Source organism: Nyctereutes procyonoides, unplaced genomic scaffold (assembly GCF_905146905.1).
Source record: "Nyctereutes procyonoides isolate TBG_1078 unplaced genomic scaffold, NYPRO_anot_genome, whole genome shotgun sequence".
Taxonomy (NCBI): Eukaryota; Metazoa; Chordata; class Mammalia; order Carnivora; family Canidae; genus Nyctereutes; species Nyctereutes procyonoides.
The window spans coordinates 20,699,757-20,727,702 of record NW_026575044.1 but is presented as its reverse complement, the minus strand read 5'-3'; the positions used below and the strand labels follow the sequence as shown (position 1 = coordinate 20,727,702).

The 27,946-nt window shown below is 35.7% G+C and overlaps 1 protein-coding gene across 1 annotated transcript in view; it reads right to left on the bottom strand.

Moving 5' to 3' along the window:
* RIT2 (Ras like without CAAX 2) overlaps positions 1 to 27,946 on the bottom strand; it is a 390,267-nt gene that overhangs the window by 171,768 nt on the left and 190,553 nt on the right. The window contains exon 4 of the mRNA XM_055324206.1: positions 22,812 to 23,003. Within this exon, the coding sequence (XP_055180181.1) occupies positions 22,812 to 23,003 (192 nt within the window). The remainder of the gene's footprint in view (positions 1 to 22,811; positions 23,004 to 27,946) is intronic.

The following is a 27,946-nucleotide window of genomic DNA, read 5'->3' as shown; positions in this document are numbered from 1 at the left end:
CAGAGACATAGGCAGAGGGAGAAGCAGGCTCCATGCACCGGGAGCCCGATGTGGGATTCGATCCTGGGTCTCCAGGATCGCGCCCTGGGCCAAAGGCAGGCGCCAAACCGCTGCGCCACCCAGGGATCCCAATAAATAAAATCTTACAAAAAAAAAAAAAAAGAGTGAAGTCCTAGCAATACCGGCTTACATGAAGAAGAAAAACGGCATTACCTAACCTTACTCCTAAAGGAGTTAAAAAAAAATAAAAAGAAAAAAGAAAGAAGAAAGGAACAAACAAAACCCAAAACCAGTAGAAGGGAATAATAAAGATTAGAGCAGAAATAAATGACACAGAAACAAAACAAAACAAAACAAACCACAATATAACCTATCAATGAAGCCAGGATCTAGTTCTTTGAAAGATCAACACAATTGACAAACCTTTAGCCAGACTCATCAATAAAAACAAAACAAAACAAAAAAACAAAACAAAACAAAACAAAAAAAAACAGAGAGGACTCAACAAAACTACAATGAAAGAGGAGAAACAACTGACACAACAAAAATACAAAGCATTATAAGAGAATATTATGAGAAATTATATGCTAGCAATTTAGACAATCTTGAATAGATAAATGCCTAGAAACATAATCTACCCACATTGAAGCAGGAAGAAATAGAGAACTTGAACAGACAAATTACCAGGAATGAAACTGAATCCACAACTAAACAGCTTCCAATTAAACAGAAGTCCAGGACCAGAAGCCTTCACAGACGAATTCTACCAAACATTTAAAGAGTTTATATCAAATAAAATAAAAAAATAAAAGAGTTCATATCAATTCTCAAAATACTCCAAAAAAAAAAAAATAGGAGGAGGAAAACTTCCAAGTTCATTCTATGAGGCCAGCATTACCCTGAAGCCAAAACCAGATAAAGACCCTACAAAAAAGAGAACTGCAGACCAATACCTCTCATGAACACAGATGCAAAATTTCTCAACAAAATATTGGCAAGCCGCATTCAACAATACATTAAAAAAACCATTCACCATGATCAACTTAGAATGATTCTAAGGATGCAAGTATGTTTCAACATATGCAAATCAATGTTCTACATCATATCAACAAGGGTAAAAAAAACATATGATCATTTCAATAGATGCACAGAAAACATTTGACGAAGTACATCCATTCATGATAAAAACCCTCAATGAAGTAGGTTTAGAAAGAACATACCTCAACATAATGAAGATCATATATGAAAAACCCATAGCAAACAGCATATGGGGAAAACTGAGAGCTGTTCCCCTAAGGTCAGGACCAAAACATAGATGACCATTCTTACTGCTCTCATTGAACATAGCACTGGAAGTCCTAGCCACTGTAATCAGACAACAACAAAAAAATAAAAGGCATCCAAAAGTAAGGAAGAAGTAAAACTTTTACTATTTGCAGAAGACCTGATAATATATATTGAAAACCCAAAGGTTCTACCAAAAGACTATTAGAACTGATAAGTGAATTCAGTAAGGTCACAGGATACAAAATCAATATACAGAAATTTGTTGCATTTATATGCACTTACAATGCAGGATCTGAAAGAGAAATTAAGGAAAAAAACCCATTTACAATTGTACCAAAAATAATAAAAAACCTGGAAATAAACTTAACCAAGAAAGTAAAACACCTGTACTGTGAAAACTATAACACATTGGTAAAAGAAATTCAAGCAAACACAAAGAAATGTAAACATATTGCATGCTTGTGGATTAGAACAAAATACTGTTAAAATGTCTATACAATCCAAAACAATCTGCAGATTTAATGCAATCCCTAACAGAACACCAACAATATTTTTCACAGAACTAGAATAAACAATCTTAAAATATGTATAGAACCACAAAAGACCCTGAATAGCCAAAGCAATCTTGGAAAACAAAACTGGAAATATCAACAATCCCAGCTATCAAGATACATTGCAAAGCTCTAATAATCGAAACCATATGGTACTGGCACAAAAACAGACTAATAGATCAATGGAAGAGAACAGAGAGCCCAGAAATAATCCCATGATTATATGGTTACTTAATCTTTGACAAAGAAGAATATGCAATGGGAAAAAGATAGTATCTTCAAATGCTGTTGGGAAAATTGGTCAGCAACATGCAACAGAATAAAACTAAACTTTCTCACACCATACACAAAAAGCACCCCTTTAAAACGGAGTAAAGACCTAAATCTGATACCTGAAACCATAAAACCCTAGAAGAGGGCATAGGCAGTAATTTCTCTGACATTGACCAACATTTTTCCAGATATGTCTCCTGAGGCAAGAGAAACAAAAGCAAAAATAAGCAATTAGGACTACATCAAAATAAAACACTTCTGCACAGCAAAGGAAACAATCAACAAAACTAAAGACAAGCTGCTGAATCGGGAAATATATTTGCAAGTGACATATGATAAAAGATTAGTATTCAAAATATATAAAGAACTTATACCACTCAGCACAAAAAAACCCAAATAATTCAATTAAAAAGAAAACATGAACACACATTTCTCCAAAAAAGGCAGAGATGGCCAACAGACACACAAAAAGATGCTCACATCACTCATCACTGGGGAAATGCAAGTCAAAACCATGAGTCAAAACCTCACACCTGTCAGAATGGCTGACATCAAAAACACAAGAAACAAGTGTTAGTGAGGATGTGGAGAAAAAGAAATCCTTGTGCACTGTCAGTGAAAATGCAAACTGGTGTAGCCACTGTGGAAAACAGTACAGAGGTCCTTCAGAAAAATAAGAATAGAACTACTCTATGATCCAGTAATTCCACTACTGGGTATTTACCCAAAGAATATAAAAATATGAATTCAAAAAGATATATTCACCCCTATGTTTACTTGGGCATTATTTACAATAACCAAATTATGGAAACAGCCCAAGTGTCCATTGATAGATGAATGGACAATGAAGCCGTGGAACACACACACACACACACACACACACACATATATATTAGCCATAAAAGGAATGAAATCTTACTATTTGCAATGGCATGGATGGATCAAGAAGGTATAATGTTAAGTGAAATAAGTTGGTCAGAGAAAGACAAATACCATAAGATTTCACTCATACATGGATTTAAGAAACAAAAAAAGAAACACACCAAGTAACAGACTCAACTGTAGAAAACAAACTGAGGGCCGCCAGAGAGAGGTAGGTGGGAGAGGGAATGGGGAAATAGGTAGAGGGGATTAAGAGTACTCTTATCCTGATGAGCACTGAGTAATGTATAGAATTGTTGAATCACAATACTGTATATCTGAAACTAATATAATACTATACATTAACATTCTATCCTAGAACTAACATTTTATACAGAATTAAAAGTAAAAAAAATGATTTGGACTAGAGCAGGCCTAAAGTTTACAATGCATTTTGGTGAATTTATAAATTAGTCTATTATTTTGTTCATTAAAAAAGAAGCGATTTGGAAGATTCAGTAACATATACCCATGTGTTTCTAAGAAAATTATCTTGCGTATGATACAATCTAATAAAATTATTAGAAAAAGTGGACAAATCTTCAGTCTTATGAACCTCTCAGACCTCTTTCAGAATTTGACATAGTAAAGAAAACAACTAGGAAATTTATATAATATATTAACCAGCAATACCAGCTCTATATCACTAGAGAATAAATTTTTAGGCAAATCTCCAAATACAACTCACAAACTTAAGCTGAAAAAAGAAGTGACATATTAGTGTTTTGGGGTGTGTGTGTGTGTGTGTGTGTGTAAAATAAAGAATTCATCAGAATATTTAAGAAACTCCTATTAATCATATACAAAGGTATGTAATAAGAAAAATGTGGGCAAAGAGTAAAAGAGTACAACAAACATATGAAAAAGTGTTCAACTTAATTGGTAATCACAAGAATGGAAATCAAAGGAATGATATATTTCACATTCAACTGGCAAAAATGTAAAAATCCAATAATTAGTACGTAGAAAGGATTTTTTAGTACATTCTACAGGGTGCAGAAATTGATATAATTATTTTGGAAACCAGTTTGTCAATACCCAGTACATTGAAAATATGCATGCCATCACTCAGCTCAGTTTTTTTAATTTATTTTTTTATTGGAGTTCAATTTGCCAACATATAGCATAACACCCAGTGCTCATTCCATCAAGTGCCCCCCTCAGTGCCCGTCACCCAGTCACCCCCACCTCCCACCCACCTCCCTTTCCACTACTCCTTGTTCGTTTCCCAGAGTTAGGAGTCTCTCATGTTCTGTCTCCCTCTCTGATATTTACCACTCATTTTTTTCTCCTTTCCCCTTTATTCCCTTTCACTATTTTTTATATTCCCCAAATGAATGAGACCATATAATGTTTGTCCTTCTCCGATTGACTTATTTCACTCAGCATGATACCCTCCAGTCCCAGTTCAGTTTTAACTCAAGCTATTTTTGCTAAGGTTGTTTTTGCACATATGCTTGAGGATATGTGCAAAGAAATGTTCATGACAGCATTGCTAGTAATGTGAAAAGCTGATGGAAACATTTAACAATAGATCAATATAAATTTCAATGTATTAATTGATCGAAATATTATGCAACCATTAAAATGAATGAGCTAGGTTCATATATGTCAAAATATATATATATATAATAAAATAATAACCTTGTGTGAAACAAGAGCAAGGTATTTGCATAGACACATAGATAGGTAGACAGACCGGTATACCTATATATATGAATATGTGTATCCTATATATTTAAATATACTCAAATTCTACAATATGCAACCTATTATTTCTAACTACACATGGTTTGTAAATGTATAGAAACATGTATTTATGATTAGAGAGCAGATAAGGTAAGGAGGCTTGCTCTAGAACCCACAACTAGGGATAAAGACTGAGGAGGAAAAGAGGAACTTACATTTATAAGCAATATTTTTCCTTTTATTAAATAAAAGTAACAGAGGTAAACATATATACATATATGTATATATATATAAATATATATCAGCCTCCGCAAGGAATATTTTCATTTTAAGCCTTGCCTCTCTTGGAATGAAAGTCTTTACTCCTCAATATTGAATAGTAAGTTTCAATAAGCAGGGAGAGATGTGTTCTGAGCTTGAGAGCAGCCAGCCAGTCTGAATTCACATTACATATGCAGTTATACGCTCTGCCTATTATTATGACTCTATGTGCCATCAGGCAAGAATCAAACACAAGTTTTCTTTTGTTCTGAAAACAAAAACCAAATCCATCCTCTCTTATAATGTCTCATTTTTATAGACACATATACTGAATATACAGCAAAATAGAGTAAAAAAGGTGCTAAAATCATACTAAATTAATGTCATTACCACATGAATTTCTTTATAAGAGATGTCTTTCTTTATAAGAGATGTCTTCTTTGATTATGTCTTTATTTCTTGATCTTTTCTATTTAAAGCAAATTTTATAAGAAAAAGATAAATCTTAATTTAAATAATAGCATGTTATATTCCAATGATGCTTCTAACACTATTGGTTTCTTAGAAAAAAAACATCTTCTATCCAGGCTCTCCCCTGCTGCTCCTCATGGTAATTTTAATTGCAGATTATTCTCATTTTGCAGCATTACTGATAGGTTGGAAACAGATGACATACATCATTAATTGCTGTGTATAGAACACTGCATTTCAAAAACCTGTCTTTTTTGCCCAAGATTTTGTCTGATATTAGGAAATGGCTTTGTTTTCTTCATTAGGACAATCGCTACTGAAAACAATGCAGCTTTTCCAATTACTCCCAGTTTCCTTACACTAAACTCAAGGCTTGGACTAGCCTTCCTTCCTGTCTGGTCTCTCTCATCATTTCCTTTATATACTTAGTGTTGATGCTTTAAAAGATGTCCATACATATTTTTGAATTGCCTTTCCTTAGCATGGTGATGTTTCATGGAATTATCTCAAACTTTTTGTTTCTCTCCATCTTTCCTCAGTTTGCATCTAATGAAAAAGAACAAAAAGGAGTATTTCTTTGCCTATTTTTGTTTATAGTCTTTCTTCTAGGGACACCTTGGTGGCTCAGTGGTTGAATATCTGCCTTTGGCTCAGGTCATGATCCCAATGTCCTGGGATTGGATACCACATCAGGCTCCCCGCAGGAAGCCTGCTTCTCCCTCTGCTTATGTCTCTGCCAATCTCTGTGTCTCTCATGAATAAATAAAATATTTTTAAAAATTAAGTCTTTCTTCTATGTTTTAGTTTAGCATAAACTAGTTCCCTCTTCCACTTACTGTACAGACCAGTTGTGTAGGCAGATATATATAAAATGGACAGCGTGAAAAGTACAAAGGCACTAGTGAGTGTAGAAGTCACAACAAGAAGGGCATCTCAGTGTGTGATATTCAGTGATTAAGTGGTTTAGTGTGCTCATGGTTTAAAATTTAAGGCATAGGAAGTTGGCATGATAGAGGTACACAAGGGCTGTGCTTAGATGGGATCAGGCATTGGAATTAACTCTGTAGAATATCAGAAGGATTGTGTACAAAGGACAAAATTATCAGATATATATGCATTTGGAGGAAAAACAAACACTCAGCTCAAAGCAGGGACCTACCAAGGTTGGCAGGTGATAGTTAACATATCATTAAAATTTGAGGGTAAGTTCCCCTTCTAGAAATTGCCTATGAGGTAATTTTGAACAACCTTCCACTGAAAAAAAACTACTAGACCTGGAAGGACAGATCAAGACAATGTTCCCAATTAGATTAAGTTGATGTGGGATTTTTTTAAATTTATTTTTATATTTAAGTCTTTCTAGTTTCCTACCAGAAGTAAATTTGATAAGTCATAGTGACTAAACTATCAAAAGTAATTTTAAAAATCTAGGTGGATAAAAAAGTTATTATTCATCGCATTTTTAAATAAATGTGTTTAGCATTTTCAAGGACATAAAAGATTAAAATTTTTAGCAAGTAAGATGAAATTTTAAAAGCAGAATTGCTAGAATTTAAAAACAATCAATTTAAAAATAACTCAGTAGCTAAGTTCAATAAGATTAGGTGTAAGAGAAATAGTAAACAAAAAGAACATTCAGAAGAAAATATCTAGGATGAAACACAGGGAGATAAAATGGAAAACACAGAAAAAAAGCATAACTCAAATACAAGATAAGGTGAAAAGGACTAACATAAGTCTAACTGGAATCCTAGAAGGGAATACTAAATAACAAATACAAAAGTAATGTAAGTAATATTTGAAGAGGTAATGACTAAGAACATTACAAATCTTTTTTTTTTCAAAAAATAAGCCATAACTCAAAATGCACAAATTTTAGCAAACACATACACAGAAGAAAGTAAGCAATCAAGAGAGAGAAAGCCACATAGGTACATCAGAGTAAACTTCTTAAAAATTAAAGACAACAAGAAAAATGTTAAAATTACCAGGGATGGAAGATGTGGTATAGCAGGTACAGTGCAGAATACCTTCAATTAACAATTAACTATTCCCCTTTAAGAAGAAGTCCAATGGAACAATCTACAAAAACAGGGACTGAATAGGTATCATGATGACACTAAACTCACATCTTTCAATAGTAACTCTGAACATGAATGGGCTTAATGACCACATCAAAAGGCGCAGGGTGTCAGACTGGATAAAAAAGCAGGACCCATCTATTTGCTGTCTACAAGAGACTCATTTTAGACAGAAGGACACCTACAGCATGAAAATAAAAGGTTGGAGAACCATTTACCATTTGAATGGTCCTCAAAAGAAAGCAGGGGTAGCCATCCTTATATCAGATAAACTAAAATTTACCCCGAAGACTGTAGTGAGAGATGAAGAGGGACACTATATCATACTTAAAGGATCTATCCAACAAGAGGACTTAATCCTCAATATATATGCCCCGAAAGTGGGAGCTGTCAAATATATCAATCAATTAATAACCAAAGTGAAGAAATACTTAGATAATAATACACTTATACTTAGTAACTTCAATCTAGCTCTTTCTACATTCGATAGGTCTTCTAAACACAACATCTCCAAAGAAATGAGAGCTTTAAATGATACACTGGACCAGATAGATTTCACAGATATCTACAGAACTTTACATCCAAACTCAACTGAATACACATTCTTCTCAAGTGCACATGGAACTTTCTCCAGAATAGACCACATACTGGGTCACAAATTGGGTCTGAACCGATACCAAAGATTGGTTTCATCCCTGCATATTCTCAGACCATAATGCCTTGAAATTAGAACTAAATCACAACAAGAAGTTTGGAAGGACCTCAAACACGTGGAGATTAAGGACCATCTTGCTAAAAGATGAAAGGGTCAACCAGTAAATTAAGGAGGAATTAAAAAGATTCATGGAAACTAATGAGAATGAAGATACAACTGTTCAAAATCTTTGGGATGCAGCAAAAGCAGTCCTAAGGGGGAAATACATCACAATACAAGCATCCATCCAAAAACTGGAAAGAACTCAAATACACAAGCTAACCTTACACATAAAGGAGCTAGAGAAAAAACAGCAAATAGATCCTACACCCAGCAGAAGAAGAGAGTTAATAAAGATTCGAGCAGAACTCAATGAAATCGAGACCAGAAGAACTGTGGAACAGATGAACAAAACCAGGAGTTGGTTCTTTGAAAGAATTAATAAGATAGATAAAACATTAGCCAGCCTTATTAAAAAGAAGAGAGAGAAGACTCAAATTAATAAAATCATGGATGAGAAAGGAGACATCACTAACCAACACCAAGGAAATACAAACGATTTTAAAAACATAATATGAACAGCTATATGCCTATAAATTAGGCAATCTAGAAGAAATGGACGCATTCCTGGAAAGCCACAAACTACCAAAACTGGAACAGGAAGAAATAGAAAACCTGAACAGGCCAATAACCAGGGAGGAAATTGAAGAAGTATTCAAAAACCTCCCAAGACACAAAAGTCCAGGGCCAGATGGCTTCCAAGGGGAATTATATCAAACGTTTAAAAAAGAAACCATACCTATTCTACTAAGGCTGTTTGAAAGGATACAAAGAGATGGAGTACTTCCAAATTCGTTCTCTGAGGCATCTACCTTAATTCCAAAGCCAGACAAAGACCCCACCAAAAAGGAGAATTATAGACCAATATCCCTGATGAACACAGATGCAAAAATTCTCAACAAGATACTAGCCAATAGGATCCAATAATACATTAAGAAGATTATTCACCACGACCAAGTGGGATTATCCCCGGGATGCAAGGCTGGTTCAACACTCATAAAGCAATCAATGTGATTGATCATATCAGCAAGAGAAAAACCAAGAACCATATGATCCCCTCAATAGATGCAGAGAAAGCATTTGACAAAATACAGCATCCATTCCTGATCAAAACTCTTCAGAGTGTAGGGATAGAGGGAACATTCCTGAACATCTTAAAAGCCATCTAGGAAAAACCCACAGCAAATATCATTCTTAATGGGGAAGCACTGGGAGCCTTTCCCCTAAGATCAGGAATAAGACAGGGATGTCCACTCTCACCACTGCTATTCAACATAGTATTGGAAGTCCTAGCCTCAGCAATCAGACAACAAAAAGACATTAAAGGCATTCAAATTGGCAAAGAAGAAGTCAAACTCTCTCTCTTTGCCGATCACGATACTCTACATAGAAAACCCAAAAGCCTCCACCCCAAGATTGCTAGAACTCATACAGCAATTTGGTTGCATGGCAGGATTCAAAATCAATGCCCAGAAGTCAGTGGCATTTCTATACACTAACAATGAGACTGAAGAAAGAGAAATTAAGGAGTCAATCCCATTTACAATTGCACCCAAAAGCATAAGATACCTAGGAATAAACCTAACCAAAGAGGTAAAGGATCTATACCCTAAAAACTATAGAACACTTCTGAAAGAAATTGAGGAAGACACAAAGAGATGGAAAAATATTCCATGCTCATGGATTGGCAGAATTAATATTGTGAAAATGTCAATGTTACCCAGGGCAATTTACACGTTTAATGCAATCCCTATCAAAATACCATGGACTTTCTTCAGAGAGTTAGAACAAATTATTTTAAGATTTGTGTAGAATCAGAAAAGACCCCGAATAGCCAGGGGAATTTTAAAAAGGAAAACCATAGCTGGGGGCATCACAATGCCAGATTTCAGGTTGTACTACAAAGCTGTGGTCCTCAAGACAGTGTGGTACTGGCACAAAAACAGACACATAGATCAATGGAACAGAATAGAGAATCCAGAAGTGGACCCTCAACTTTATGATCAACTAATATTCGATAAAGGAGGAAAGTCTATCCACTGGAAGAAAGGCAGTCTCTTCAATAAATGGTGCTGGGAAAATTGGACATCCACATGCAGAAGAATGAGACTAGACCACTGTCTTTCACCATACACAAAGATAAACTCAAAATGGATGAAAGATCTAAATGTGAGACAAGATTCCATCAAAATCCTAGAGGAGAACACAGGCAACACCCTTTTTGAACTCGGCCACAGTAACTTCTTGCAAGATATATCCACGAAGGCAAGAGAAACAAAAGCAAAAATGAACTATTGGGACTTCAAGATAAGAAGCTTTTGCACAGCAAAGGATACAGTCAACAAAACTAAAAGACAACCTACAGAATGGGAGAAGATATTTGCAAATGACATATCAGATAAAGGGCTAGTTTCCAAGATCTATAAAGAACTTATTAAACTCAACACCAAAGAAACAAACAATCCAATCATGAAATGGGCAAAAGACATGAAGAGAAATCTCACAGAGGAAGACATAGACATGGCCAACATGCACATGAGAAAATGCTCTGCATCACTTGCCATCAGGGAAATACAAATCAAAACCACAATGAGATACCACCTCACACCAGTGAGAATGGGGAAAATTAACAAGGCAGGAAACCACAAATGTTGGAGAGGATGCGGAGAAAAGGGAACCCTCTTACACTGTTGGTGGGAATGTGAACTGGTGCAGCCACTCTGGAAAACTGTGGAGGTTCCTCAAAGAGTTAAAAATAGACCTGCCCTACGACCCAGCAATTGCACTGCTGGGGATTTACCCCAAAGATACAGAGGCAATGAAACGCCGGGACACCTGCACCCCGATGTTTCTAGCAGCCATGTCCACAATAGGCAAACTGTGGAAGGAGCCTCGGTGTCCATCGAAAGATGAATGGATAAAGAAGATGTGGTTTATGTATACAATGGAATATTACTCAGTCATTAGAAATGACAAATACCCACCATTTGCTTCAATGTGGATGGAACTGGAGGGTATTAATGCTGAGTGATATAAGTCAATCGGAGAAGGACAAGCATATGGTCTCATTCATTTGGGGAATGTAAATAATAGTAATAGGGAATGGAAGGGAAGGGAGAAGAAATGAGTAGGAAATATCTGAAAGGGAGACAGAACATGAAGACTCCTGACTCTGGGAAACGAACTAGGGGTGGTGGAAGGGGAGGAGGGCGGGGGGGTGGGGGTGAATGGGTGACGGACACTGAGGGGGGCACTTGGGATGAACACTGGGTGTTATTCTGTATGTTGGCAAATTGAACACCAATAAAAAATAAATTTGTTATTAAAAAAAACAATTAACTGATTTTCCAAAACATGGGATATCAATGAAATGAAATTCTATCTTCAAATTGTTGGAAGAAAATGACTGCAAATCTTGACATACATGAATTACCATCCAAAAGTATATATTCTTATCAAATATATACATGGGACATTTACAAAAAGTGATCATATGGCATGCTAAAAATCAACACTTTACAAATTTCAAAGGACTAAAATTATACAGATCATATTAAAAATAGCAGACAATAAGTAATAAGTTCAATAACAAAATGCCTCATAAATCACCATAAGCCCAGAAATTAAGGGCTATATTTCTAAAAAGCCCATGAGTCAAAGCAGAAATCACAATCAAAATTAGAAAATATTTTGAATTTAATGGTAAATAGGATGTAACAATTTAGCGTATGACTATAACAAAGCCTTCATTAGAGGGACAGTTACAACCTTAAATGCCTACATTAAAAAAGAACAGATGAAAATCAATGAGCTAAGCATCCATATCATGCATTCACAAACAGAATAGCAAATAAAACTCCAAAAAATTAGGAAAAAAATAATTAAAATAAAAACCTGTCAATTATAAAATGCAAGATTCTAAGATAATCTAATAAAGACAGAAGATATAAAGGATAATATATTAAGATGTGGGCTTATTCCATGACTATATAGTATGTTTTACAATGAAAATGAATCAATAAAATTCGCTATTAATAAAATTAAGCCCAAAGTTGGTGCTTTGAAAAGACTAACATTACTAAATTCATGCCAATGCTGTTCAGTAAAAAGGGAAGCACAAATTAACACTAGCAGGAATTTAAAGGAGCTATCATTTCAGTTTCTACAGGCACAAAATGAACAGAAGAACTTATAACAATTTTATGCCAGTATATTTGCAAATTTGACAAAGAATATAAAAAAATTAATTAATAAAAAAACACTCACTGGCTGGTCTCTATAGTAGAGAAGGCAAACGATAGAATTAGTAAATTAAAGACAGATCAATAGAACATACTCAATCTGAACAGAGAGAAAACAGACAAAGTAAAAAATGGAATCCTCTGCTGAAACATTGTAATAGGGAAGGAACAGCCTTTTCAATAAATTGTGCTGGAGCAATTAAACATCCATCATCAAAAAAAAGGGGGAGGCAAAAAAAAACCCAAACACTTTAAACAGAAAATAATTCAGGATGAATCATGCTCTTTAATGTAAGACATAAAACTTCAAGAAAAGAATAAGATGAAAATCTTTGGGACCTAAAACCAAGTGGTAATCTTTGATTTGATACCAAAATTATGCTTTATTCGATAAAAAGAAAAAAAAACAGACTTCATCAAAATGAAAGTTTTTTCCAGCAAAAGATCCTGTTAAAAGGATGAAAAGGCAAATTATACACCAGGAAAAAATATTTGCAAATCACCTATCTGACAAATGCCTTGAATCTCAAGTAAACGAAGAATTCTCAAAACTTAATATTAAAAAATAATCAATCAATGGAATAACTCAATTATACAATAGTCAAAGGACAGACATTTCACTGAAAAGGCTATACAGATGGCAAATAAACATATGAAAAGATGCTTAATATTATCAGTCATTGAAGAAATGCAAATTAAAACCATAATGGGTTATCACTATACACCTAACAGAATGTCTAAAATGGAATATAGTAATAACATCTAATTCTGGCAAGGGTGAGAATGTAAAATAAGTACAGATGCACTGAAAAATACATTGGTATCTCCTTTCAAAACTAAAAATGGACATATCATAAGACCTAGCACTTTTGGGCCTTTATCCCAGAGAATTATAGACTTGAATTCATGCAGGAATTTGTTAATAAATGTTTATAGCAGCCTTATTTATAATAAATGAAAACTGGAGACTACCCAAATGTCTTTAAAGGGTGATGGATAAACAACCTGTGGTTATACCGAGAATGCATGTTATTCAGTAATAAAAAGGAACAATTACTGATAAACAAAACTCGGATGTGCCTCAGGATATAGTACTGAATGAAAAAAGCCAATCTCAAAAAGATGTGTACTGGATGATTCCATGTATGTAACAATCATGAAATAAACTCTTTGCATAGAGATGGAGAACGGACTGATGGACTGATGGTTGCCAGGAGTTAGGGTTGGGGTGGGTAGGGGATGGACGTGGCTATAAGGAGTAGTATAAAGGAGTCTTATAGTAATGGTAAAACTGGGTATCTTGACTGTAGTGGTGGTTATGCAAGCAACATTGATGTCAGAATTGCATAGAATTATACACATATACATACAAATGAATATGTGTAACTGTTGAAATTCAATAAGCTCTATGGATTAAACCAATATCAATTTCTTGTTTTTGATATTTTATAGTTATATAACAATCATACTGGGGATGCTAAGAGAAGGGTACACAAGGCTTCTCAACATATTTGCTTGTAATCTGTGCCTGTATAATATTTATTTTATTTATTTATTCATGAGAGATACACAGAGAGAGAGAGGGAGAGAGAGAGAGAACGAGAGGCAGAGCCATAGGCAGAGGGAGAAGCAGGCTCCCTGTGGGGAGCCCAATGCAGGACTCGATCTCAGGACCCCAGGACCATGAACTGAGCCAAAGGCTGACGCTCAATCATTGAGCCACCCAGGCACCCCTGTATAATTATTTCAAAGTAAATTTAAAAGCAAGATGATTGTGTAATTTCCTAAACACGTGATTGAAGTTGAAGAATTTTTAGTATGCAAACAAGAAGTGTTCCTCTTTCAGAAAATAGGTTTCCTTCACTACTAGAAAGTTCACTTTAGAAACTTTGCTTTTGTTAAGACCTACATTACTGTTTTGGCTATTGGAATGAAAACTGAAGATGATTTTCACTTTTACAAAATGCTATTTACTTCTTTGCTTTACGCCCTTCTGGCTCATGAAAGGTTTCATAGGAACACTCTCCTATGCAGATAGAAAGGAAAACCTGTATTTGTAATTCAACCTATCAATATAATTCTTTTGGATTTAGGATTGTCTTGGTCTCTATGATAGCCATACTTATAACTGTGCACACATAAACACAATGTTTTTTTTTCATTTTTGTGGGGTTTTTTATATAAAGCCATAAGTCTGAGAATTTAAAATCATCACAAATATCAGAGTTTGTCTACAACAGGATACCTAGGGAAGGGCACAGAGAGTTGACATCTCCCATGGGATAATAAAAATTGTAAAGCTTCACTCACTTGGTATTTCTTTTCAGGTAGCTTTTTTAAGTGATTGGTTTGAAAATTTTCAAGAGATCAGAACAATTTTGTAATCTTGGATTTCACTTCAAAGCTCCAATCTGATTCCCCATGCACGTTTTCTTTCCTCTTTTCCTTAAAAAGAAGCTTATTTCTATATGCTGCTTCTGACTTGTCAATTTTACAAATGTGGCCAATGATCCGTGAAAACCAAACAATTCATTTTAACACCATTTAAATAAGGAAGGGAAGCAAACAGTTATGTCAGTTCAAGCCGAATAGACACAACCTGTGTTCCAATGAAACATGAAACTGCCAAATGGAATGTGACTTAGTTGTAGGTGCATAATATATGCAGCAAAATTTAGATTTTTTATGACACATTTGATTGGAGAAGTGGATTTAATTCATGTTATTTTCATCATTGTTCTTTTTATATAAGAATTAGTTTTTACTTTAAGATTTTTATTTCTTATGTATATAGGTGCTTGTGTGTGTGAGCATGCATGAGTGTTTTTCTTTTAGGTTTCCAATAGCTCATTTAAGACTTTGAAAATGCTTCTAGGGTCTAGATTCTCTCTTATGGAGTCTTATAAATGACCTCATGCCTTTTCATCTATATTCCTTCTAGCCCAATGGTTCTCTAGCTTGCTGCAAAATCGCTCCATTTGTTCAAATAGATTTCTGTGCCTACTTCCATTGTTTCTGATTTATGAGGACTAAGATACAACTTGAGAATGTGTGTTTCCAACAACGGTTTTAGGTGATGCAGGTTCTTCTGTTTAGGGGACTATAATTTGAGAACCACAGGTCTCATCCAGGGTGTTTGTCCATACATAGTAAAATTAGCTTTTCTGGAATAGCTAGTAATCTTTATGTCTTTCTCATTTATTGCCAGTTTTTACTCAGTTTGACTTTGTTCATGATCTAATGAGGAAAAAAAGCGCCGATTCCTCCAAAGCTCTGTTCAAAATTCATTTACTTAAAGTTTGTTAACCTAATTATCAGATGTGAAACAGAGTAACAATTTCAAACTTGAGTTTACAAAATCTGTGCACTAAAGCCTATATACTTTATCAGAAAACTCACTGGGCCTTCCTCCAGTTTTAATTACTCTTCTTTTTGACACAATTCTTACATATTTCTTCCTGTGTGATTTTTTAAAAAAATATTTTACTTATTTATTCATGAGAGATACAGAGAGAGAAGAGGCAGAGACACAGGCAGAGGGAGAAGCAGGTTCCACGCAGGGAGCCAGATGTGGAACTTGATCCCAAGTCTCCAGGATCACACCATGGACCCAAGGTGGCGCTAAACCGCTGAGCCACCTGGGCTGCCCCTCTTCCTGTGTGATTTGTAGTCTTTCCCAATTCAGGGACCCCAAGGGTAGTAAGGAGCTCCTTTCTGGGTCCCCCCTACAGGCTGTAGATTTCTTTCTGGGTTCTCTTGCTTTTTTCTCCCCCTTTAACAGAGGGCACCCTGAGTAACTGTCCTTGCCTTCGTGATTTTAGAGGTTGGTGCTTTCCCAAGAACTAAGTCAGGGGCTTATGTGCTTCCCCCTCCCTTAGCATTACCTCCCCTAAGGTGTGTGCTTTGGCCACCCCTCCCTCCTCTAGGGATGAGTCCCCCTCCAGAGGAGATTGGATCAACCTGTGCCGTCCTGGTCCCATCCCACTCAGACAGGTCCTGCTTTCATTTCTGGCTAGTGAGTTAGACTTTTGCGTTTTTGAGGTTTATTAGCAGGTCTGCTCAGGAACTAGACTAACCAGTAGCTTTATATTGGATAACCCCAGTATATCGTTTTGGGGGCTGATAAAGCAAATGTAGACCCCATCTTAGATCCCAGTGATATGCCTTTTAGCTCCCCACCCCCAGCCTCCACGGGAGTAACAGGAGTGATGATAAAAGTTTTCATTAAAAAAAAAAGACACATTTGCTAGTGTCTAACTTGTAAAACAGCAGATAAGAACATAGAAACCCAAAGTAAACAATCCAGGTGAAGGATGAGGATGGTAGTACATAGTAGTTACTAAGTCCCTGGTTTGTACCAAGCACTGTGCTAGATAATCTAATGACATTATGTCATCTACCCGACCTGAAAACCTATGAAAGTCCCTGTTCTACAGAAGCAGACACTGAGACAGACTTTGGAGTACATAATACTGGTTAGGGATCAATACTTACAAAGGAAGGAATAGGAAGCTGGATCGGGTCAAGGGAAAAGCTGAATGACAATGCAAGCCCAACAAAGTTTGCCAAACCAGCACGGGGATCTGGAGCAAGATTTGCTTGTCATGGTGTCCCATTGGGTTGTAATGGCTAGATGTATATGCCCATACTTCACTGAAAATGGGCAAACCTGGAAAGAGTAGGACCTCAGACAAGGAGGCTTTGTGTGGCTAGGGATGGCCCTGAAGCAGTCTGTGGACTATGCCTCCTATCTCTGTGCTAGGAGTGAGGTACTTCTTTGAAGGAGAATTTGGGTGTTTATCAAGTTTGTCACTGATTTGTCCAAGGATCATCCCAGTGAAAATTCAAACTCAGGTCTATCTGATTCTTTTTACAATATACTTCATTATTTTCTGAAAAGTATTTGCTAAGTATATGTCTTAACCTTGTCTTGAGGAATTCATCATGGACATTCAGTGCATTGTGTGACAATGCAATCATGACTTCAGGTATCACTGAACAATGTAGCAGTTTGTCCCTACATGAATGGTCTCTAAATTTCACTGTAATTTTGTCACCTGTCATCCGGTCAGGGTGTTGCACGAGTATGGAATCCATGAATAGTCTATTGCTTTCACCCACGCTGCCATCATTTTTCATCCTGATGACTAAATCTCCTGACTGGCCTTCCTGTTTCCATTCTTGTCCCTCTCCAACAACTAGATAGATTATGAAAATGCATTCTTGCCACAATTCTGCTCAAATATTTGAAGTTATTTCTCTTCCCATGTATGTATGTGTGTGTGTGTGTGTGTGTGTGTATATATATATATATTCTAAGTGTGTATAATTTTATTCATGACACCATTTTTGCAGTATGCAGTTGTTACATACAGACTCAAACTGGTCATTATCTGTATCTCTCATACTATAATTTCAGATTCTTCTAAAGTTTTTATCTATCATGTTCACTCCTGAACACCAAAATCTAAAAAAAAAACCTTTTGTTACCCATTGAGTAATTACTAAATACTTTGTAAATACTAAATTGAATGAAAGAACGGTGTTAGTAAATATATATATATATATATATATATATATATATATATATATATATCAGAAAACTGATTTGGGTTCAAAGTCTAGTTTTAAAACCCACCCATCTAGTTAAATTACACTAAACTCTAAACTTTGTTTTGTTTTCCATCTTAATTGAAGTTAATACATTGACATTTAAAATATATATATTTATTTGAGAGAGGCAGAGACCGAGTGAGCGAGAGGGAATGAGTGAGAGAGCAAAGAAGACTCCCCACCCTATCAGGAAGCCTGACATGGGGATCCCATCCTGTGACTCAAGAATCATGACCCAAGCTGAAGGCAGACATCTAACCTAATGGAGAGAGCTACCCAGGCATCTCAATACATTGGCATTTTTAATGAAAAAATAGCATATAAAGAAAATGCTATGGAAATATGTAAAGAAATGCTTTACATATTTATTTATGTTTTGTGTTTGACAAAGCTGGTCTTCAAACAGGTCCTTATCTATGAAATTATTTTGAGGCTGCTTGATATATATGTGCTAGGCAGCCTGGTCCTCCCAACTCCTCCTCCTGAACACTCCATGGCTTATGCACACTCACAGTACCCCAATTCATTACCTCCTTTCTACATCTACTCTTGTTGGCCCTATCACCATTCACCTGTTCCTTCTACCTGGTCCAGATGCTTCTCCATTCAGCATCTTCCCTCCTCAAAAATACTACCCACATTGATCTTTCCTGGTTTTCAGAAACAATTGCAATTATACATGGTGTCATACTGTTCGATATTCAGTTTTGTTGTTTAATATAATGTTCTATATCACATGCATAGATCCCTTCTGAGGAGAGAGAAGTCCTTGAGGAGAGAGATGGGTTCTCTCTCATTCTTTTTACTGTGCCACAAACTTGCCATCTCTCCACAAAGATAAGCAGATGCTTGACAGAACTCTAAATACAGCTTATTTTTCTTAACACAGCAATTTCTGATCTCTGCAGCTTTCATATGCCCCCTCTCAGTAAAGGAATTGAACCATTTTCATTAGATAGATTACTGAAGAATAAGCAAGGAATATTTCCTGATCCCAGACCTACATTCAAAGAGTCAGGCTGTGGAAAGCAGGGTTTCAAGGCTTCAAACTGAGTATTAAGCTCCAATTAGACTGTCCCTGCTAAATGGTTTGTCATGGTCTATCTTCAGGATAAAATAGTTTGTGGTCTGCGACTGATATAAAACTTTCCTAAACCAGCTCCCAGATCCTTGGAACTCACTCCATTCATAGCACCATTTTTACTTTGTACGAGTGGTCATGGTTTTGCAAAAACAAAAAAGCAGAAATTCTTGCCTTCTACTCCCTAGTGTGACAGCAGAAGACATAATAGAGATGAAGACCATGCAAGTTCTGAGACCTAATGTAGTCTGGGAATTTAAAAAGAAGGCTTTAGAATCATCTGGATGGACTCTGGACAAAATTATGCTTCTAATAAGAAAACATTGCCTTTCAGTGGTTTTGAGCATCATTTCCTTGTCCTTATTTTTCCTCACATTCTTCCTAAGTTCTGGCTGTTACTGGCTTGTCCGGTACCTGGAGCTCGTCACTCCATTTCCAAAGAGCTATCATTTTGCTTCTTCCTGCTCCAATACAATGTAATTGCTTATGTTCTATCCTCTGAAGAGCATGGTAAGATCCTGAAGCTGATATTAAAAAATTTAAGAAAAACAGCAATGACTTGGAGCCCCAAGTATAATGTAGTGTGATTTCAAATCAGACATACTGGACATGTTCTCATAGCCCTAACTAGCTGTGTGACCTTGAGCAAGTCACAGAATGTATTAAAGCTTCAGATGACCCATCGGTAAATAGGTATCATAAAGGAGCCTACTTGGTGGCCTTGCAGTGAGGATGAAATGAAATTATGTGTGATAAGCGCCTGGTATGGAACCTTGCAATACTAAATGCATCATGAATATCAGTATCAAAATGGATATTGTTCTTAGAGAAAATACAACTTTAAACAGAGCCCTTCAATATTTTTGTTTAAAGACCTCATTAATAACAAAGGACATGAGGCATCAAAACTTGTTTCTTTTTCTTGGTATAAAGGGACTTGGATTCACCAAAATGCATTCAGGATGCAGCCACCTACTCTACCAAACAAGCATGACAAGAAACAGCTGTTATCATCAGTGCTTTCCTTTCAATCACTTTTAATGAGGGGGAAGAAGAGCCTCCAAGTAAAAACCCTAATTTCTCTGCCTCATAGCCCTGAACAGAAGCACCAGCATGATTTCCTTTAGAACCTTCCAGACTTTAACATTATTATTCTAGGATTCTTCACAAAATTCTTCTGAGCTAGAGATGATGCAGGTGTCAGCATCTTTGTTTTTACATTAAAGAAAATAAATAAAATGGAGACCTAACAGTTGAAGATTCATATAAGAAAAAGAGTACATGTGATCAGGGTTTTAGTCTTAAATTTGTCACTAATAACAGCATTATTTTACTAAAATTAACTTCTACCAGTATATTTACTTCTCAAATATTCTCATCTATCAACTGCTTGCCTTACAACTACACAGGGCAGTTATAGGATTAAAATAAAGTGTGAATGGAAAGTATTTTGAAAAAGAACAACTACTCTACAATTATAGGAACAATTATTCCCATCACAAACACCACAGCCAGAAGCCAAATTTGCATATCAACACTTCATTATTGGAGACGTTGGTACACGAGCAATTTTAAAAAAGATTGTAATTTGAGTTTTCATGGTTTTTGCACTTTCTGTGACTATCTTGTTTACTTGCTTTTCTCTAAAAGGAAAAGTCTGTCAAATCTGCTAAATTACTCAGTTTACTGTCATTTTTCATATTTGTTTCAGTGATGTTTGTAAGTCATACCACTGCTAATCTGCAATTACCCAGGCTGAGACAGGGGTCCCATTGAACACCTTTGAGCCTGAGGAAGCAGAAGCAGAGCAGAATGGTGAGGGGAAAGCAAGTGTCAGCCAGTGTTGGAATGATGGAGAGCAATCATTCTATAGACAATCTGATTAACTTTTGCCCGAAAAAGGTTCCCTCATGTTCTCAAATCCACTAGCTTACAAGAGCCACTTGTAGCTCTCTTGACTGGCATTCAATTAAAGGTTAATGTTCTCTAGGAATTCTGAGAAGTGCAGTAAAGGTGGTCATATAATCACCAATGGTATACTTCCATTTCTCAGGGTGCTCCCTCATGTCACTTCCCAGAGGTCCTTAAAAAAAAAAAAAGAAAGTAGAATATCCCCACTTTTAAGAGGAGTACCTGAGAGGTTCACCATTAGACCTATACTTACTTCTCTTTTTCCTTTATGACAAATATCACAGAATAGATTCATATTTAGCTGGTGAGACAAACTTGAATTCCTATCTAACCATATTATTCTAAACATTGCTTTGGAGAAAGAGAAACAACAAAGAATGTAGAAAAACGAGTGCAGAGGAGACATATTATAGCTCCTAAAAAACAGCTGCCACTTTAAGATGCTTAGATTTTCAAGTAAAATATAGAAAAACATGCAACTACAAAAATGTACTGCACTAAATCATAGAATTGTTTCTGTATTAAACATAGATTTATAAGCATTGACTCTATGAGATATTTTCACTGTAAGTAAACATAAAATGCATTGGATACAAAAGTCCAAATATATATAAGATTTAAAATAGAAAAAAATTGTTTTAGTAAAGATTCTTACCTTACCAAAAGGCTTTATTAGGAGGCTACTTTAAGTCTAAAAAACATTAACTGGAAACATACAAACTATTCAAATCCAGTTCAAATTTAAAGTCAATGCAAGTAAAGATAAAGTATCTAAAATTAGAACTAAACCATTCAATTTAGAGAATTTGATTTACAAAAATTTGATTTGCATGCAACTTCTTAGCAATTTGATTTTGTACAAAGTAAGTCATGGCAATAGAATTGTGAGATGATTTGTCTGCTCCCTGAACTAGGTTTTGGTCATTTAATCTCTTTAGGAGTACTAAGGACAACTGAAGTATTGTTACCCTGCAGAGATGAGGCCATCTCAGCTTGCCCATTAGGCTCTGATAATGTCTGATCAGAGAAGAATAAACCATAATGAACTACGTGAAATCTGGTAATGGATCACAATCCATGGTTCCTATATTATCAGAAACTAGCCATGGTTTCTGCGTTATCAATTTTGTTGGGAGAAACGAACTGAGATCACAATGAGATCTCAAGCTACAGGGGAAGCTTGAAGCAGATTGATGTTATATGGAAGCCATTTAACCCACAATCTGACAAGTGGGGCTTGTTTTAATTCTGGAGGGTGGAAAGGGTCCTGTGAACTCTAATGGTTAGTTTGGTCTTTACATGGTAGCTGGATCCCAAGAGCAAGCATTTTAAGTGGCAAATGACGAAGCTACAGAACTCTTACAGCTCAAACTCTGAAAGTGTATAGCATCACCTCTACTAAAGTCTACTACCCAAAACAAATGGCAAAGCCAGCCCAGATCCAAGGAGATGGGAGAAACAGATTATGCCTCTGGTTGAAGTGGTGAGGATGCTGTAAAGTAGCATGTGGGATGAGATATTTTGTCGCAACCTACCACAGGATTTCGAAGATTTCTTAGAAAAATCACAGCATCATTTATTTCTCATAATTCTCAGTATGAACCTTGGTAAGCAGTCATACTTTACCAAGTACTATATACCCTTGGAGTTAGGAACAAACAAAAATTTGGCACTCACCTGGCGGAATTGTTCTAGGTCGATTTTGTTACCCACCAGCACCAGGGGAATTTCGTAGGTGTGGCGGACTTGAAAAATGAGCTCTTTAAACTTGGCAGCTTCCTGGAATGATTGGCGGTCAGTGACAGAGTAGCAGATGATGAATCCCTCCCCACCTCGCATGTACTGCTCCCGCATGGCTGTGAACTCTGCCTGCCGGAAAAGAGCAAAACTGTTATGTAATTTAAAACAATGAAGCCAACCCATCAATAAAATAAAAGGTAAAAAGTAGATAAATTATGAGACGAAGTAGTTGGGTGGAAATTTTGTAGAAGTTTATTTCTGGGTTTTGGATGTAGAAAAGTATGAGGTCTAAATGTACAATTATGAAATCTGAATGCTTTAAAGTGTGCTGAGTGTTGATCTTTAATCATAGAAAATTTGATTCAAGAGATCTTGGGAGAGATGTGTTAAATAGTAGGTTAACTAATGAACTCTTAGGGATTAGATATATCCTTTTCTACTTAATGGTCTAGTTTTAAGAAAGAGAATCTAAATTTGTTTACTTTAAAACCTAGAGGAACTAATTTTCTCCTCAAAAAGATGAAAAGAAACACAAGTTTAACCTTGATTATCCCTGTGAACCGAGGAAGTTATAAATATAGATAATCCCAGACCCAGTTATGTGCTTGGGTTTTCTTAGATTTGTCTCCCTAAGGAGTGTAAACAGAGGGCACTTGATGGTTAGTTAAGTCATGGGGCACTTTCCACCTTGTGTTCACTCTTATATCCTTTTCTCTCTCTGTAGAGGACAGGATCACCTTCCAAGTATACCTATGTCCCAACCTGGGAGATAATGCTGTATCAGTTTTCACATTGCAGCCCACCTGAACTACAATTTCCTGGCAACTCAGAATTTAGGATTTGGTCTGAGATTCAAGCCAAAATATTTCTTTTAGTCTGAAATAGCTGTTTTCATTCACTGCTACTCTGCTGAATCTATTGTTAAAATCACAAGGGCTAGTTAGATACAAGCAATGGGAAATATAAAACTTAAGACTATCTGTGGAACAAGCCATGTTAAACAAAAGAACACAAGAACACATTGTGAATTGGAAATAAAGTCATTGAAGAAAGAAAGATTCGCATGAGTTTGAGCTGTATTTGAAAATTTGAGGAGGTGTGAATTCTTCACCCCCCCAAGCTATTTATAAGAATTACTAAAATGCCTTCCTCAGAGTAATTGTTGAAACAAATGTTAATTTAACATGGCTTCATTTTTGAGAGGTAGGAGCATTTGCATAGATCCAGAAATTTTGCAAAACTGAGGTGCTTACAAGTGGAGAGAGGATGAATTAGTTGGCAAATCTTTCAACACATCTTCAGTTAAAGTGGAATGGATGTAAACAGTATACTAGGTTTAACCAATCATTTTAAAGCTTTATGGATTTGAACATGAATGCAGAAAGGAAAAAAAAAAAAGAAAGAAAGTCTTTTCCAAGGGTTAACAGTCAGCTAATATCAAGTTGGTTTGAATAATTTATCTTATCTCATTCACACTAAATCAGTTTACTTAGTACTAAAGTTTACCTCAGTCCCACATTTCATCATGTGAGTGTCATGTACTAACAGGGGAGAAAGAAATCCTACAGGGCCTCAGTTTCTTCATCTCTAAGACAAAGTTGGCTGATAAAATTTCTGACATCCCTCCCATGTCTGGCATTCTCTAATTCTGAAAACCATTTGCTTCAGTAAGAATCCCGATGTGGACTAACTAGAGCAGTATGGACTAAAATCGATAAATGAGTTTTCTCTGACATGTAATTATGTTTTTCAAATAGAAATGGTAGAATAATTGCAGAAAAATATGTGATACTCAGAAAACATAAATGGATGACATCCGTGTATATGATCAAAACCATAAAAGTGCAAACTAAACTGGAGAAAATTTACGATTTACAGTTCTACGTATTTGCCAATTACTGTCTTAAGCATCAAAATTATTTGTCTATTGTATATTGAAAAATAATATACACATCACAAAATATCCAAAAGGTACAGAAGTATATAAAATTTAATTTCCTTATCTCCAACCCCAATTTTCTTTTCCAAATGCATGACAGTTAATAATTTCTTTACCCTTACAGAAATAGTCTATGGGCATACAAGCAATATTCCACCTTTACACACTTTTTAGACTCAAATGGGCACATAATATATACAGTTTTAACTTTTAACCCTAAGATTTAATATCCTTAATATACCTGGAAGATCATTTCACATAAACACAAGTATTATTTGCCATGAATGTACAATTCCTTTAAAGTATGTAGCATAATTTATGTAACTAGTTGCCAATGGATATTTAAAGGTCTTCCTTTTATTTCTCTAGTCGACTATGCTGCAATATAGATTCTTATGGAACTGCATTGCACAGATGTATATCTGAGAAGTAGTATTGCTACATGAGAGAGAACACACATTTTTACTTTTGAGAAATAGTGCCAATCTCACCAAAGATACCATACCAACACTCTTTCCAACGTTGTATAAAAGTACCTGTTTCTTCTCATTCTCACCTATGCCACTTATCAAATTTTTCTACCTTTTATAAGTTTTTGAGTAAAAAATAGAATCTTGTTTCTTTTGTCTGTATTTATAGGAGTCATACTGAACATCTCCTATGTTTCTTATCCAATGACAAATTCTCTCTGGACATGGTTTTATTTTTAAAAATGAAATGTTTTTTATTCTTTGATTTGGGGATTTAAAAAATTTCTGAGAAAGTTCTTTCTATGTGAGACATAAGAAAAAAATACATTTGAAAAAATTAACAATAACTACATCATAGGGAAAATACTAATAAATTTGAAGAAGTCTAACACCTATTAGGAAGCCGGGCAAAGTACAGGAAAGTAAAATTCACAGAAAACAATATTGGATGAATGAATGAGTGAATATCTAACTGTGCAAAAGTATAAATATAGAAGTATTTCTCAAATATTGCTTAATCATAAAATTAAGGTTTGGTTGTGTTTTTTTCCTCCAAATAGGAGAATCTTTCTACCAATAAAACAGATATAATTAAGCTATCCCAATGAAAGGGGAGGATACTTCCTCTTAGCTGACCTTATCTATACTAACTCTTTTCATAGCATATATATGTTTTTCTTAAAGATGCACCAGAGGCTGGTGTGGCAAAGAAGTTGAGCAGAATCTCTGCAGCTATTATCAACTTAATAATATATGATACTGAAATCATTTTATAAGAAAAATGCTATCTTCAACATGTTGCTTCCATCTCTCTACACCCATGAATTAAAGATCTCTGTGCTTTATGTTCGGTGTATCCTGAATGTTAATATCTTCTTCATTTGCTTCTTGCTATAAATGAAACTTGTTGGTTAATTATTCAGGAACATGACTAGGTTCCATTTGCTATCCATAAGTAGTAAAATATCTATGAAAGAGATCTACTGTGCAAAATGATACAAGCATAACCATTTTTTAATATTTCTTTTCTCTTTTTTTTAAAGAGGGAGGGAGGGAGGGGCCAGGGGCTGAGGGAGAGGGAGAGAGAACTCTAAGGAGGCTCCACACCCAGCACAGAGCCTGATGTGGGGCTCGATCTCACAACCTCAGCTAAGATCATGACCTGAGCCAAAATTAAGAGTTAGACACTTAACTGACTGAGCCATCCAGGCACTCTTTCTCTAATATTTTCCAAGCTATTTTGGGTACAGTGCTGTGGCTTTATCAGTTCCCTTTGATAGATTTTCTTGTATTAAAATAGGGTGAGAATACTCTATTTTAAAAGATATTTTAAGAAGTTTATTCATGAGAGACACACAGAGAGAGACAGAGACATTGGCATAGGGAGAAGCAGGCTTCTTGCAGGGAGCTCGATGTGGGAGTCAGTCCCCAGACCTGGGATCATCCCCTGAGCTGAAGGCAGATGCTCAACTGCTGAGCCACTAAAGCATCCCACGGTGAGAATACTCTTAATTCTGAACACAAAGTATTTTGATTAATCTCAGTTTCTTGACTATCAGAGTATTTTAAGCAGGCTATCAGAAATGTAGGGACTGGACCAGCTGCCCATTGCATTCAACCAGTGCTACTCGATGTATAGATGTCATGCTATTTACAAAATGCACTAGCACTATGGTCAGGCCAACTCTCAAATGCTTTCTAGCACAACACACACAGATATACCATTGTCTCTACTGGTTACCATATTCATGATAGCCACATCTCCATACCAAACTTATGTTCCTAGTACACCAAAAGTAAATGAAAAAATAAGTCATTCATGCAGTTGACACAATGCCAAGTGGTCAGATATATAAGTTAACAAAAAAGTCTGGCCTTGTCCCAATTGGGCAAACTTAAATAGGCCAGGAGAAAAGATATGAAGAGCAAGGAAATACTACCTGAACCAAGGATTTAGAGAAATGCAAGAGCAGTTTGCAGGAGGGCAAAGAACACTTGGTGGAAGAAATAAGATGTGTTATTTTTTCTTAAACTTGTCAACTGCAAAGGGCTCCTCAACTTTCATGCAATCCTACTTCCAAAGATTATGTATTGTTACCCTTAAATAACCTTTCATGAGCCAAATTCAGCATCAGCATGGCACTTACACCTGCATATCAGTTCACAATTCAGTTTTTGAAGGCTGTCAGAGGAGCAAAATGGTTCTTGTTGCTTTTGTTTGCATGTTTTTTAAAAAGGAAAAAAATTAAAACATTATAAAAGTGATGAAAGTGTAGGTATCATAAATTTTCTGTAATTGATACAAAGTATCAAGATTGAAATCAACAATAGGGTGGTTCTTCAGTCTCAAATGGATGCCTTATAGTAGTTGAGGATGTTCAATTAAAATGAAAATGAACAAAGAGCCTTTATAAATGCTGCTAACAAATGGTCAAAGATGGTATCTAAAAGGCCAAATATAATTAATGAGTTTATACTATTTGTAGTTTTCAGAGAACATAACCATGTGCATTATACATTTCTCTGTCATTGTCTTTCAATATTTGACACTCATGGGTTTTCAGGAATGCATTAAACCATGGAATACTACCTAAACTCATTCCTCAAATATTAAGCGCTCGCTTATGTGTGACAGACATGTCAGATTTGAGATGGCTTAATAT